This window comes from Schistocerca cancellata, chromosome 2, assembly GCF_023864275.1.
Source record: "Schistocerca cancellata isolate TAMUIC-IGC-003103 chromosome 2, iqSchCanc2.1, whole genome shotgun sequence".
Taxonomy (NCBI): Eukaryota; Metazoa; Arthropoda; class Insecta; order Orthoptera; family Acrididae; genus Schistocerca; species Schistocerca cancellata.
Genome location: NC_064627.1, coordinates 375,825,909 through 375,840,030, shown reverse-complemented (window position 1 = coordinate 375,840,030; position 14,122 = coordinate 375,825,909). Strand labels below are relative to the sequence as shown.

Below are 14,122 nucleotides of genomic sequence, written 5' to 3'. Positions count from 1 at the left end.
AGATGCTCCCTCATTAATTGCTACTAATATGCGCATTTTAGTTGGTCGAGCTTACAAATTTTTATAATGCGAGTAAATAATTTTCTGCCTTTATGTTTGTCATACGAATATCTATAAATATTTTCTAAGTATTATTATCCACATGATAAACAGCACTGAAGTAGCAAGTGAAAAAGAATGGCTGCCTTTATTAAAAATTCTTCTCTCTTATAACCTTTAACCGAGTGTTCTCCTGTATCTAGCCTATTAGCATGATAAATACAGTTCTCTGAGCCCGACGCGTATGCCAGGTGTTGGATCGGAAGACTCAGTTTTCTGGTTTATGTTTTAGGACTGGGATATATCAGAAGCATCGTGTACATGACACCAGTTCCTTCTCGGCAGGGTACTTGCTGGGCTGAATGTGGCTCATGCGAGGCTTGGAGTACTTGACAGAGCCCCAATTTTTTATGAAAACATTATGCCTGTATTGAACGTGTGGTCGCTAATTTCGCCAACTCCTGTAATATGAAACATTATTGAATACACAGTATATTATCTTCGCTGAACGTAAGGAGCATATGCACTGCCTTTGTCTTTCCTGATAGTCTGTTTTAAAGATTTCACTGACTCGGATCATTCAAGGACCATATTTTCCCATTCTAAATTTGTTGCATATCCACTGAGTATTTGCTGTTCCAAATCGTGCGCGGCCTTTTGAGTCGCCCTATGTAGGGGTCAGGAGCTAGTGACTTTAAAAATAGAGAAAATCATCAGCTGCTGACAATGAAAATTTATTACTGGTGAAGCGGTAGTAAATTAGAAATTAAAAACTTTGAAAGATCATTAGAAAGTAAGGGAACATAAAGGAAGCTACTGAAAGCAAGGTGCTCCAAAGGAAGTATGGGACGTAAAGGGACAAGAGAAGCAGTTCTCACATTGCAGTAGACAATGGAAGCCAGACTGAAGAAAAATGAAGATACACTCATAGGATTTGTCGACGTTGAAAAGGGGTACGACATTGTAATATGGTGCAAGATATTCGAAATTCTGAGATAAATAGCGGTAAGCCACAAGGATCGGCGTGTTATATACGATATATACAGGAACGAAGGTGGAGCAATAGGACTGGAAGACTAAGAACGAAGTGCTCCGATTAAAATCTATACTGTTCAACCTATACATCGAGGTAGCAACGATGGAAAGAAAAGGAAGTTGTAAGAGTAGAGCTGAAATTCAGTGTGAAAGGATATTAATGATAACGTTCACTGATGACATGACTATCTTCAGTGAAAGTGGTGACTGGCAAAAAGTGCATTCCTGGCCAAGAGAAATCTACTGGTATCGAATATAGGCCTTAATTTCAGGAAGAAATTTCTGAGAATGTACGTTTGGAGCACCACATTGTATGGTAGTGAAGCGGAACAAAAGAGAATCGACGCGTTTGAGATGTGGTGCTACAGAAGAATGTTGAAAAGTAGATGGACTGATAAGGTAAAGAAAAAGACGTTCTCCGCAGAATCGGCCAGGAATAGAATGTACGGAAAACGCTGACAGGAAGAAGGGTGAGGACGACTGATCTGCTGAAATGTCAGGGAATAACTTCCGAGGTACTAGATGGAGTTCCAAGGTGGAAAAGTAAACGAGGTCGACCGCCTCGAAGAAGTTAAGCAAGTTGTGGGCTCGAGAAGTTCTCAAGACATGGACTGGAAATTCAGACATCGATTGGGAACTACGGAATGCATACGTCAATTTTATTACACGTTGAACTTTTTTGAAGTGCCTTGTAGCTGTTTTTTTAAGGAAAGAGTACGATTAGTAACCACTCATAGTAAGAGCCGCACCCTTGGTGTGCTAATTGGCAAAGTGACTTGGCAGAGCAGGAGCCAATGGAGGGCCAGCCAGTGGTCGGGACTTACCGAGATGTGGACTGGGACGGGCTGCGGCACGGCGACGGGCACCTGGTGAGGCACGGGGACCGGCACCGGGTGCGGCACGGCGATCTTGACGATCTTGACGTGCTCGTCGTAGCCGCCGTAGTCTTCCCCGTGGTCCTCCACGTGGACGCCGGGCAGCGGCGAGGCGAGGGTCGCGCTCAGCAGCGTGCAGCCCAGCACCAGCAGGTAGGTCTGCAACAGGCCAACAACCTTGTCTCAGGTCTGAACAAGGCGGGTGGTGTACACCACAGATCAGAAATGATGTCCTCGTACTCGCTTTAAACTCGCCAATGGGTCCTATGACACGAGACGTGAATGACGTTTTGGCTTTTACATCACTCTATTGGTGACAGAAGTATTCTTCAGAAGCACCTGTTTAGTACTTTAAATAGAATAAGGGACTCATAAATAACGTTTTGTTATTTCCTATTTAGTTTTGGGAGCGGGTGGTCATCAGTCTTCTGAAGACTGATGCAGAGTGCCACAGCTTCTCCGGTGCCGACCTCATCACCTCATAGTAGCACTCAGCACAAAAGTTTGTTGGGGATGGTCCAACCTGTCTTCTCCTCTAGTAACAATTATGCTATTTAGTGGTGTCCTGTCTTCATGTTTCTTCCTTTAATGATGTTTATACGCATTATTTTCGTCATAGATTCTCCAAGGAACTTCCTCCTATCGAATATTTTCATAATTCACCCTCCAATATTTTCTGTTTTTCCCCTTTCGCTAGTAGAACTAAAATGGGAACTGAATAGGAAACTTCTTTCACCAGAAGCAAATGACTTTTTTTAAAAGCGAAAAATCATATACACCCAAACATACGTATTATTCGGCGAAGCTGAACAGGAACCTAATGAATCGGAATGACCATTATCATTAAGCTGGTGAAACTAGATAAATGGGGCACAATGTAAGGAAAGAAAAATTAAGATAATTCGGGGATAATGCTGCTGAAGGGAAGGAAACTTAACCTTGAACATTCTGTCAATGACCGGGTCATTAGATATAGACTACAACCTCAGATTTGCTAACAGTAGGGGAGAAAACTGATTGTTTATTTACGGAGTAATTCCCAGAAGAAAGACAACAACATGCCACGTGTTAGGGGTATAAGTGATGATATTTCTACTGATGACTGAGGACAGTTTACTGAACTACATTTCATCAGTATTTACTCGATTGTCAGACTAATAGTTACAGCTATTACGAGCAGTATGTTCTTAGGTCGGTTAGTTCCTCGGATTACACGTGACACAAGCAAGCAATTAATCTTAGTTTTCCCCTAGGCAACAGGTCAGATACTGAACTCTGGACATGAGGATGCATAACGGATCGTCTATACTGATAGGCACTGTCCACTACGTAGTGCAGTTATAACAGTGCAGAATACACCATATAGTAAATTACGTCATGTGTTTGTGGGGAGACTGCTAAACACAAAGAAAAAACAACCAACACAACGAAGTGGGTACGTATTAATATATCAGTGACAAAAATTTGTGTACCTGTATCCCTCACATCTTGTACGTAAAATGGCTGAATAAGTGCACTCTTACAGCGATGGTTGCAAGTTATAAACGATGAAATGATTTAAAATTCAGACTCCTGAAGGGATTTTGTAGGATTTCTGATATTAGACAGTACGCAGCAGACTCTCTGTAGAAAAAGATCTTTACTATTAATGTTAAAACTGAAGACTGTATGCAAAGATGGGATCAATACATTCTGCCAACATAAACGATCCTTTATCAACTTCGGAGAGGAATGAGAAGAAGAAAATCCCCAGCTTACAAACATAAAAGTCTGGGGAAGCAGTCAGTTCCGGCACTTGCAGTCGATATGGGCAGGCAGCGTATACTCCGCGCAGTACGTAGCGGGTAAAGCCAGCTTACGCGGAAGATAACAAGCAGTAGACCAGTGGGCGATAAATAAAGTCCTCCAAGCAAGCGGATGAACTCTCATAATGGCCCCTCAGAGGCAATAATGCGATAAGGGCATCCTTTCTTCATATTACAGGCCCTGTTTTATAGCGTTATCAGGAAATGGCTGCGGAACAGCACCTTGAACGCTGCTCATGTCTCAAACAATCTAAAACCAGTGGAAGAAGGATTGCGCGGGTCACACTGCGGGCAATAAATCCGCCGGCAGCTGCACGGGAGCGCATCATGGCAATGGAATTAGTGCTCGCGCGATTCCTGAGGCGAACGAATCTCCGTGGCCGGGCTGCAGCAAGTGGTTGCGTAGAGATTTACGGGCGACGCCCGCGGCCGCCTCCGATAGCGCGCAATATTTCTCGAAGGATTTACGAGTGCGGTGGCCGAGCGGACGCGCCAGCTATCCGGAAAACACGGTGACTGGTCGTGTTTCGACACTGCAGACGCTGGGGTGCCTTAGCAGCTTCCTCGGAGTTCTTTACTACGCCTAGTCAACAAACTTACTAGTCCCATTGTCGCTCTGTTGCAGCAGAGCAAGATAATAAAAGGTGGTTGATTTCGATTCGAATACAGAAAAAACTGAAAACAAGTACTTTTACTGACTGTCGTCATCGGATGGATTTATTTAAAATAACAAGGCAACCAGTGCGCAAGGTGTCCAAGAAATTTCTTGTCTGTATCGGGTTGCTTATTATTTCATTATTTATTTCCCAGAAATGTTGTGCTAGCGTCGAGGAATTGGCATTTTGTCTGGAAACGTCATCCCAACGGCGCTACAGGGTACTGGAGATATAGGTGCTAGCGCCTGCCACCAGGCTACCCCTTAGACAGCGAATGTGACTTTTAACACTGACAGACGGTATGCGGAACGTCTCACGATGTTGTTATTCAGTGGTTGCGACTGATTACCATCATCGTCAGTGGAGAAGATGGAGGTAGCTGCTGTGAAGACAGGCCTTGTCTCCTAAGAATGCGCTCGCATGATGACTGTTTCGGACGCTGGATTCCATCTCCAGTTCATTTCTCTCCGAAAAACACTGAAGATTTTAGTGGGTTCAAGGAAACTGTAATCCACTGAGGCAACAGATCCCAGCATTCATTAGAGACAAGGCCTATCTAAGCAACAGCTAGCCCCATATCCTCCATTAGCAATCGTGGTAATCAGTCATGGTCACTGAATAATAAACAATATTGTGAGATGTTTCGCTTACAGTACGTGAGCGCACGAAGTCAAGTCTTTGGACTGACAACAAAAAAGATGTGTTCAGTAAAAGCTAAATTAAGGACCACATTGGTCAAGGCAGACAAGCAGCCAAATTGAGTTTTCTAGAGCACACATATTAGGTCAGAAACGAAGGTTACGGTATTCAAAACAATTGCAGAAAAGACAGCAACGTTTTGAGCAGGAACGTGGGAAATAACTAAAAACGTAAGTTGAACTTATTGTCACCGGAGATGAGATCTTGGAGATGTCGCTGAAGGCTGACACTACGGGATCAAATGAAAAATGAGGACATAGTAAGAGTATGAACCGGGCCACTACTGTAGTGGATACAATCTAAGCGAAACGAAAGAGACGATATGGGCCTGTATGTCGTGTGGATGAGGGCACATGGCCTAAGATGATGATTCCAGATAATAGAAGAAGAAGACCCCGATTATGGGAAGAGAAATAATTGCTTTGTTAAAGGGGATTCTGCAGGTGGAAGATTGTGAAGCAAGGAGACTCTGATGCGAGAAGCAAACTGCAGTTTTCTGGTAAGTCGCAAAAACAGCTATAGTTGTTAAAACTATAAAATTTTCGCAGATTTTTTAAATGTTTACACAAGCTATGTTCTGTTAATTTAAGTAAATGACAAGTTAATTTAGCATTTAACAGAATGCGTTTCAAGTTTTGATACATCATCAAATGCATCGAGTCCAAAGCTTCGATTTTGGTTCACATCGTAACATTCACTTTCTGGCAATGAAAGAATGTTTTTGACTATTTGACTTACAGTGGAACGTGAATGAAACGAAGTTCTGTGAACAATATTACTCACCTAAGACGTGCACTCTTTTCACTTCGTTAATGGTTCAAGGGGCAAAATGAAATTTTTAATGGCATGCGAAATATTTTAAACGATTATGTTATAGTGCTTGACTATGCTTCATATGACATGGGTACAGGGCCTAGTTAGATTCAACTTACTGAAATTACGTGTTGATTTCTAGCATATTAGAAGGGGCTGGGGAAAAATATTTAAAATGTTTGTACATTGCCATATTTAAGTGAATTGCTTTTGTGAAAACAAATAAACAGTCGGAAGGCTTGATATAACGGCAGAGCTCGCCATGAAAGCCCAACATGGCCGTGTTTACACCGTAACATACGATTCCGGCTGCCTTGGTTTTTTGTTTTAACACATCTCTCGAATATTTTTGTGAAAAGCTTCAGCACCAACATAAAAACCGGTATATTACTGTACTAGTGTTTCCATGAGCTTCTCGATTCCAGTTAATTAGGGAATCGTCCCTTAAAAACCGGCGTATTTTGAACTGGAAGTATACGACTTTTGTCAATATTTGTACAGTAATTTAATGCGTCACTATCGCGTAATTATATATAAAATAGCAACATTACGGGTCTCGGCAAGAATTTGCTACCTTCAGATGTGCTTAATGCACTAAAATGCTTCTTGCACGTGTATAGGTAGGTCCCAGAAGGGAATTATCACTGTGCAGTGAGTGTGCGCTGATATGAAACTTGCTGATAACGGACTCTAGGGACATTTTCCTGTCTACCGACGGTAGAAAACTTGCCCTCGAAAGGCAAAGGTCCCTGCATCAAGTCTCAGTCCAGCACACAGTTTTAATCTGCCAGAATGTTTTATACGCGTATGTGTAACATATCTGTCCGAACCTTTTTTGTGGATAAAAGAAATCTGAAGACGGCAACTACATGTCGAAGCCGTGTGTTCTGTGCATGCATCATTCTATTAAATAAAAATAGTACATCGATACTACAGTGTATGTTTGGTTCGTAAACAAAAATTCTGTGCATTCGAAAAGTCAATGAAGGGACCGCGTACTAATATTTGTCGAAAGCCTCGTTTCCTTATCTTGAACTGTTAACGAACTAAAAGTGGTGCAAGTTTAGGATGATTCACTATCGTAAAATTGATTTAATGGTAAAAAAAGTATAGTGTTTGATACAATAGCGAAAAATATTAGCCAAGCAACAAAAGTATGTACCCTTCTGCGTCACTTTAAATTTCCAAAAACCAGAAAATCATGTTTTGTTATCTTAGAATGTTTTCGATACAAAAAATGTGCAAGTCTAACAGATCACCTTGTATAAAAAAAGATCATTTTAACATGTTTCGGTGTGTATGTGTGTGTGTGGCACCACTGGAGAACACAGCGGCTGAAAGTGTAGCCTGAGAGCGAGTGTGGTTGTACTGCCTGTGTGTCGCTGGCCTTACCTGTGGCTCCATGGCGTGGCGTCGGAAGCTGCTGGTTGGCGTGCAGGTGGCGGAGAGCGGAGCGACTGTCGTCTGGTGGCTGGAGCCCGCTGCCAGCCCTATATACCCGGCCAGACGGCCGTGCGCCGCCAGCTTTCTCCGCCCCGCTCCGCACCTTCACCGTGTCCGCCAGCGCCCGTCACACCGGCCGACGCGCCCACGGCGTCAATGGCCGGGAGTACTCACGTCAGCGAGTCGCAGGTAGACCTCCGTAAAACGTCCGAAAACGAGCCACATATTTGGACCAGTTCAGTTACCACTGTTTTTCTACATCCCGACAGCATTTCACAAAACGACACTGACAAACGTCGAGGGGCTGCAGACAGTGTCTTGAGGAATAATGTGAGGATAGGGACCTGTATCATCTAACGTGACCATCACCCAACGACGATATAGATCAGGGAAACAGGTATGTTAAACCCTAATCTGCTCCTCCTCCTCCCGCTACAGACCATCGAAATCAAGGATGCCAGCGCCAGCCAGAAGGCAACCCCTTAAGCAGCAAACATGACTTCGCATTCTGATGAACCACAGGCAGTACGTCTCGCAACAGACGCATGTTATTTGTCGTCAGCAATCGCGACTGATTACCGCAAACTCCTGTGGAGTAGATAGCGATAGCTGCTGTATGGCTGTAATTTCGATGCTATCGTTATATTTCTGTTAAGCCCCATACATCGAAAAACACTGACTATTTTAGATGGTTTCAGGAGAAAAATAAGGCAACAGAGCTTTCGTAGGGTACAAGGATTGTTCGTACAGCTGCTGGCTACATCTCCCACACTTGCGATCTTTAGCCATCACTGTATAACAGCAGTCCATCGGTTACATTTGCTGCCGCAGCGATGACCTAGTGGCACGCCGGCGCCTATAACTCTGACGTTCTGTAGTTTTCTGGATAAGGTTTCCAGACGCAGATTGCTATCCTCAATTTTTTCCTCAATACATCACCTATAACCCCTCAAACTTTGCTGACTTCGTTTTGCAACAACTTGTAGAAATGCCATGATGTTAGGTTTCGTTTTCAGTTGTTTTTAAATTGCCACGCTCATGTATATTACTGCATCATAGTACAGAATCACTGCTTTGTGTTTTGTGTCAATAAATCTGTGTATTAATATACTGGCTATATCGAAGAATTACGATTAAGGTGGTCGCTAACTGAATAAAATATTATGTGGTCAATGAAAGATGAATTTTTGTAAAATCTTTACTATGCCAAATCGAAAACAGGAAGTTTGACATCTGATTACAACGATAATCGTCAGATCAAATTCACTGCATGTATAAGCGTTTCCTGCGTTCTAAACAACCAACCTGTAACGCATATATCAACATATCGAAACCGAAACAGATGCTTTTGATTTCGCGTGGTGGTGGGGGGGTGGGGGCACTGACACGTTCCACCTGGCAACGAAGCTCTATGGAGAAAAGGAAAAATATTCCGAACTAGCTAGGCAACTGTCGGCCCATTTTGAAGAAAAAAACGTGCGTGATGACTGCCACTTACAAATTCGTCAGCACGAAAATGAACCTTAGGTAAAGATATTCGGAACGAATGGCTGGTTTAATTTCTGTTTTCCTTCTGAGAGGGAGTGCAATTACATATGTGAACACGATGATCAAGACCTTTGCTTCCACTGATAAATCAATCAAATATGTCATTATATTGCATGGCCTAGTGACATAATGCGGACCTTTTCCCAATAATACAGCAGCCCTTGACTGGATGAAATTTTAAAGATTTCTGAATCACATGAAGGTACTCATTGAACTGTGAAAACAACTAAGGGTGAAAATACGGAAGATTCACTTGAAATGCTCAAAATTGACCAACCACTACAAGTACAAAATGACAGAATGTCATGGAAAGAAAGGTTTCCTAAGCAGGGATAATGTACGTCTTGTCAAAAATGTCAAATGAATCATATCTGGAGTGAATGCAAATTAAGAAATGCAATCTGAATGACGTGAGACAAATTCCGATATCAGTTTCAAACAGGAACTAAAATAAATCCACTGCTTAAAAGTGAAAATTTTTACTGGACCAGGACACGAACCCGGATTTCCCACTTACCTCAAGTGGTCGTTTTAACAACTTTGGCTATCCCAGCACGCATCCCAGCCAACCCAAATTCCTATATGTCGCACATATACATTATCTTCATTGCTTGCAGACTCAAGTGGTTCCCGCAAGAGGTCGAATTAAGAGAGCATCGAGACTCAGGGTATCACCATTTGCCCTCAAGGCGAATATATTTATATGCGTGCTGTCTGCTCCTCAGTAGATAAGCTGAAAATTCGTGTTCCAGTCCAGGTCTGGCACAAATTTTCACTTGTCGCATTGAATTTATTTCAGTGCCCAATTTCATGTGATATTGAAATCTCTCTTTTGTCAAGAACATATGGCTGCAGGATCGTGAAGGGAAAACTGGCCCCATATCCACCTTCTGCTTGGTTAGAAATAAAATAACTTTCACTGTCCAGAAGCATTAAAATTCAGACTCATGGTCTAGGAAAACAAATATTGTAGCAAACGAAGTTGGATCTGATCAAGAAACCACCAGCAAGGGAATCATTAGCAGTGAATGCGCAGTAAAAGCCTGATTACCACTGGAAAACAATGACTGCGTATTGAAATTCTTGCTCGATACTAGTGCATCCTCGTCACTGATGACACCTGTACGCTTACTATTTGTTAGCACCACCAGGGTACTTCAAATCTAATTTTTAAAACAGTTAATTGAGCCCAGGTTGATCAAAAGGAAAAAAAGAGTGGCACTGATCAAATGCAATGGAACAACGTAGCTTCCATTAACTGTTATTAGGAATTAGTCACTCTGTTTTGAATTAACTCGAAGAAAACCTTCAGTTCTAATATCAGTAGAAATAAGTCACAGATTGAAAATTCTGTGGATCAAACTATACTACGGGCCATTAAAGATGTGGAACCTGAAAATACAGCAAATAACGTAGTTACAATCATTGCGCCTATTCAGAACAATAGGAAAAACCTTTGCTTAAATTTGTAGGTGATTTGGGATTATAAAGGGTTTTAAATTTAGTACAAAGAGCTGGCAGCTCGTATACTATGCTATGTATCAGGAGCGGTCAGGAGAATAGCGACAACATGAGGTCTGGGGTTATATAGCGGAAGATAAACGCTACAGACACATTGAAGATAGGGCACAGCCTGTGGCCTTCACATTTCGCAAGTGTAACGACTGTGGTGCATATCACTACTTGTGCGATCCAAGCGCGATAGTGTTGTGCGCCCAGTGCCATTACACACCACCTCTCCACTTGATGGGCTTCTCTGAAGATTAGTGCTGTAAGTCGACGTGGATTAGATAGCCTAATTGTTTGTTAATTGGCTCTCTAATCTGATATAAATTAGACACTCTATAAAATAAGGAAGTACATGATAACTAAAATAAAAATAACAAAACTTAATTTTGTCTGTTATGTTAAGGTGACTGAAAAATCATCAGACCGGCACTAGCAATTCTAAAGTAAAACTTTGCTCCATACAATTAAAGAATTGGAGTAAAATTCTAACAACCGCGCATCAAAATGAAACAGCTATATTCGCAGAGCACTACGATGCTGTTCGTATGTAAGAGAGACAGCGCTAGAGAAGGCAATGTGTTGCATCAGTGGCCACAGTTGAAAACGTATTTTTCATACGAACATGAAAACAAGTCCTGAGAGTGAAGTATGAAGTTGTTTAAAATTTATAAAAATGACTTCACTCTACCCACGGGTCGTCTCGCTGTAATGGCTTGATCACACCGTCTAATTCTGTAGGTGATGGTTGTAGCGGCTATAGAACCAGTCATTGGCAGCGCACCAACGTCGCAGTTCGAGTCAGACAGAAATCTAAGTGCCTCAGCTTACCGACCAGAGATGAACCCCGTCGGCAATGAAGGCCGATGAATGACGACTGACGGCGAAGGTCCCTGTGGCGAAGACTCCCAGAGGAAAAGGGATTTTGTGACGACTGATTTTGAAAAAGGAAACTCATATTTTTGCTTTTCGTGTTCTTTACTTTGACAACGGCCTTCCCGCAATGATAACACCGGTTTTCGGTTCACTAGTAGTGATTTACCACCAGAAGGAGGTTCTTACTCATTGTTCTGAAGATGACTACAGTTGTGGTCGAAACTGGTCACCAGAATAAGTAATTTGTGTTCAAGACTCTTTTTCATAGTAAATATTTCTAATAACATTGATCACTGTCTACTCCCACAATTTATTCAAAAGTAATCCCTTCCTTTTGGATGGAAATCTCTGCTCTTGTCTGCACCCAGCCAGGATATTGCATATGTTATTAAAATCTGATCAAGACGTCCAACAACAATACAAATATAACGAACACAGGCATTCATAGCCAGTACCTGGCATCGTGAGCTTTCCTGAGAAAGACACTGCGTTATAACATTGCAGTAATCAATAGTTGAAAGTATAAGTGTTTGTGTAAGTTCCTTTTTCATTTCAAGCATGAGGCGCTTTTTATATTTTTGTAAAGCATGGAGAGATGCTGGGCCTCGTTCCACATTACAGTTACGTGTTAGTTCAGTTTAGATTTTGATCTGTTATTACGGCTAGACTTTTTTCTGGAGGAGAAAAGTAGATATTTGTCGCATTTAGGGCTAATGATGGTTGGGATTTCAGATATTTTGGACGAATGAGCCTAGTGTGACCAACAAGTATCGCTTGGGTTCCGAATTGGTTGAGTTTGATAGTGCACGCAGGTCGGTACTAAGATTCGCAATGGCTGTCTTTAGATTTATAGATCTTGCAGTTAGATGCAAATGGAGGTCATCAGTTTACATGTGGTATTTATGATAGAACAGGACTGATGACACGTCATTTACGTGCAATGAAAAGCGTAAAGCACCAAATACCGAACCCTGTGGAACACCTGATACTAACAGCCTCCGTTGTGACTTTATGGCGACGGACATGACGTCAGGTACAAGCGAAACAGTAGCACTGCACTTGCCGAGAAATTTAGACTGCTAAGATTGGCAACTAAATTATCGTAGTCCACGGTGTGAAAGATATGGCTGAGCCCTAAGAAGCGCATGATGGTTGCCTCTGGTGCATCCATGGCAAACCGCAGATCCTGCGTTACGCATATTGAGGTAGATAATGCTCTGTGATATTTATGGAACCCTGACTGTTATTCGTTTAGCAGGTTGTTTGTAGTTAAGTAGTTTGTTTGCTGGTCGTTGATCATTCGTTCAAAGGCCTTGGACAGTGTAGGAAGAATGGAAGTAGGTTGATATTCAGAGGATTCTCCTTTTTAGGTCTAGGAACTGAGGTAACTAACGGTGTCTTAATTAAGGTTCCTTACATTTATTAATTATAAAATAACTGCAACTAAGTGTCCCATCTACAAGTAAACAATAATCTGAATACCGATTTTGGTCGGCGTCAACATGCAATAACCACTCGTAGAAATCAGATGACAGCACTCGCAGTGGGCTGTTAATAACGTGTGTCAGGGATAGTTTCAAACTGACATACCTATATTACACCATCCTGGTCTTATTACCAAAGGTATCATCTTCCCCTTAGGAAATACATTTTTAATCGTGAATATTTTCCGTAACTGCTTGCTCTGTCTATTGTTTTGTAAGATAATTGATATTAGAAAGTGCTGTTTTGGATACGCAGAAAACAGTGCAGTCGTTGTGTATTGCAGAAACGTAAGTGGTTTATTTGATATGTGGAATAATCGGATCTACTGCCGGATGTTTGTGTCGCTCTGGCACAATATTTCGGCCACGTGACTCGTTGCCTTCTTCAGGTGCTACCTGAGACTGCCGTATTGGAGGATCTTGTCCAGTATTTATGCCCAGAGGGCGCTGGGTGCACTCTCTGCCGTCCGCGCCCGCCTGGCGCTGCCTGTAATGTGTGGTCTCTTCCCCAGTGTTCCCACGGACGTCCGCGCCCGGCTCGTCCACCACCTGTGGTCCTGGTAGCTGTCTGGGGCCGGACTCGCGTTTGGCGTTCCGTTCGCGGTCCGCGCCCGCTTGACGCTGCTCCTGAGGTGTTGGCACTTCCCTGGTGCTCCCACGGACGTCCGCGCCCGCCTCGTCCACCATCTGCAGTTGTGGCAGCTGTCTGAGGCCCGTCTCGCGTCGGGCGCTCCGTTCGCGGTCCGCTCCCACCTGGCGCTGCTTGTAAGCTGTTCTCTCTTCCCTGGTGCTCCCTCGGACGTCTGCGCCCGTCTTGGTCTCCATCTGCGGCAGCTCTCTGAGGGCCATCGTTCGTCGGGCGTTCCGTTCGCGGTCCGCGCCCGCCTGGCGCTTCTGCTGAAGTGTTACTGTTTGATGTTCAAAAGGGCATTATCATTGGCTTTACGGATTCGGATGGAAGAATTTCGAAAACGGCTAAGTATGTAAACTATTCACATGACACTGTGGTTAAAGTACACCGTGCATCGAAAAATGGCGATATGCAAAACCGACACTGAGACAACTGTGTTGCACCACAGGCGATAGATGACCGGCAGAAATGACGGTTGCGGAGGCATGTGCGGGCGAACAGACATGCAACAGTGACCAGTTGACCACCTAAATGAAACAAGGGGTTACAAACAGTGACTGCTTAGCAACCGTTCAGCGAACGGCAACAGGCGCCTCGTCCGTGCACCCATGTTGACGTTCAGCCGCGAGGAAGGCAGGAATTTGCAAGCCAGTGCCGAAATTGGATGACCACTTAGTGGCGACAGGTGGCCTTTTCAGACGAATCGCCTCTA

General features: G+C 43.1%; 1 protein-coding gene across 1 annotated transcript in view; it reads right to left on the bottom strand.

The window, feature by feature from the left end:
* The window catches only part of LOC126154194 (uncharacterized), a 33,161-nt gene that overhangs the window by 3,434 nt on the left and 15,605 nt on the right, over positions 1-14,122 (bottom strand). The window contains exons 2-3 of the mRNA XM_049916121.1: positions 7,315-7,468; positions 1,899-2,108 (exon numbers count right to left, since the gene is read on the bottom strand). Of these exons, the coding sequence (XP_049772078.1) occupies positions 1,899-2,108; positions 7,315-7,468 (364 nt within the window). The remainder of the gene's footprint in view (positions 1-1,898; positions 2,109-7,314; positions 7,469-14,122) is intronic.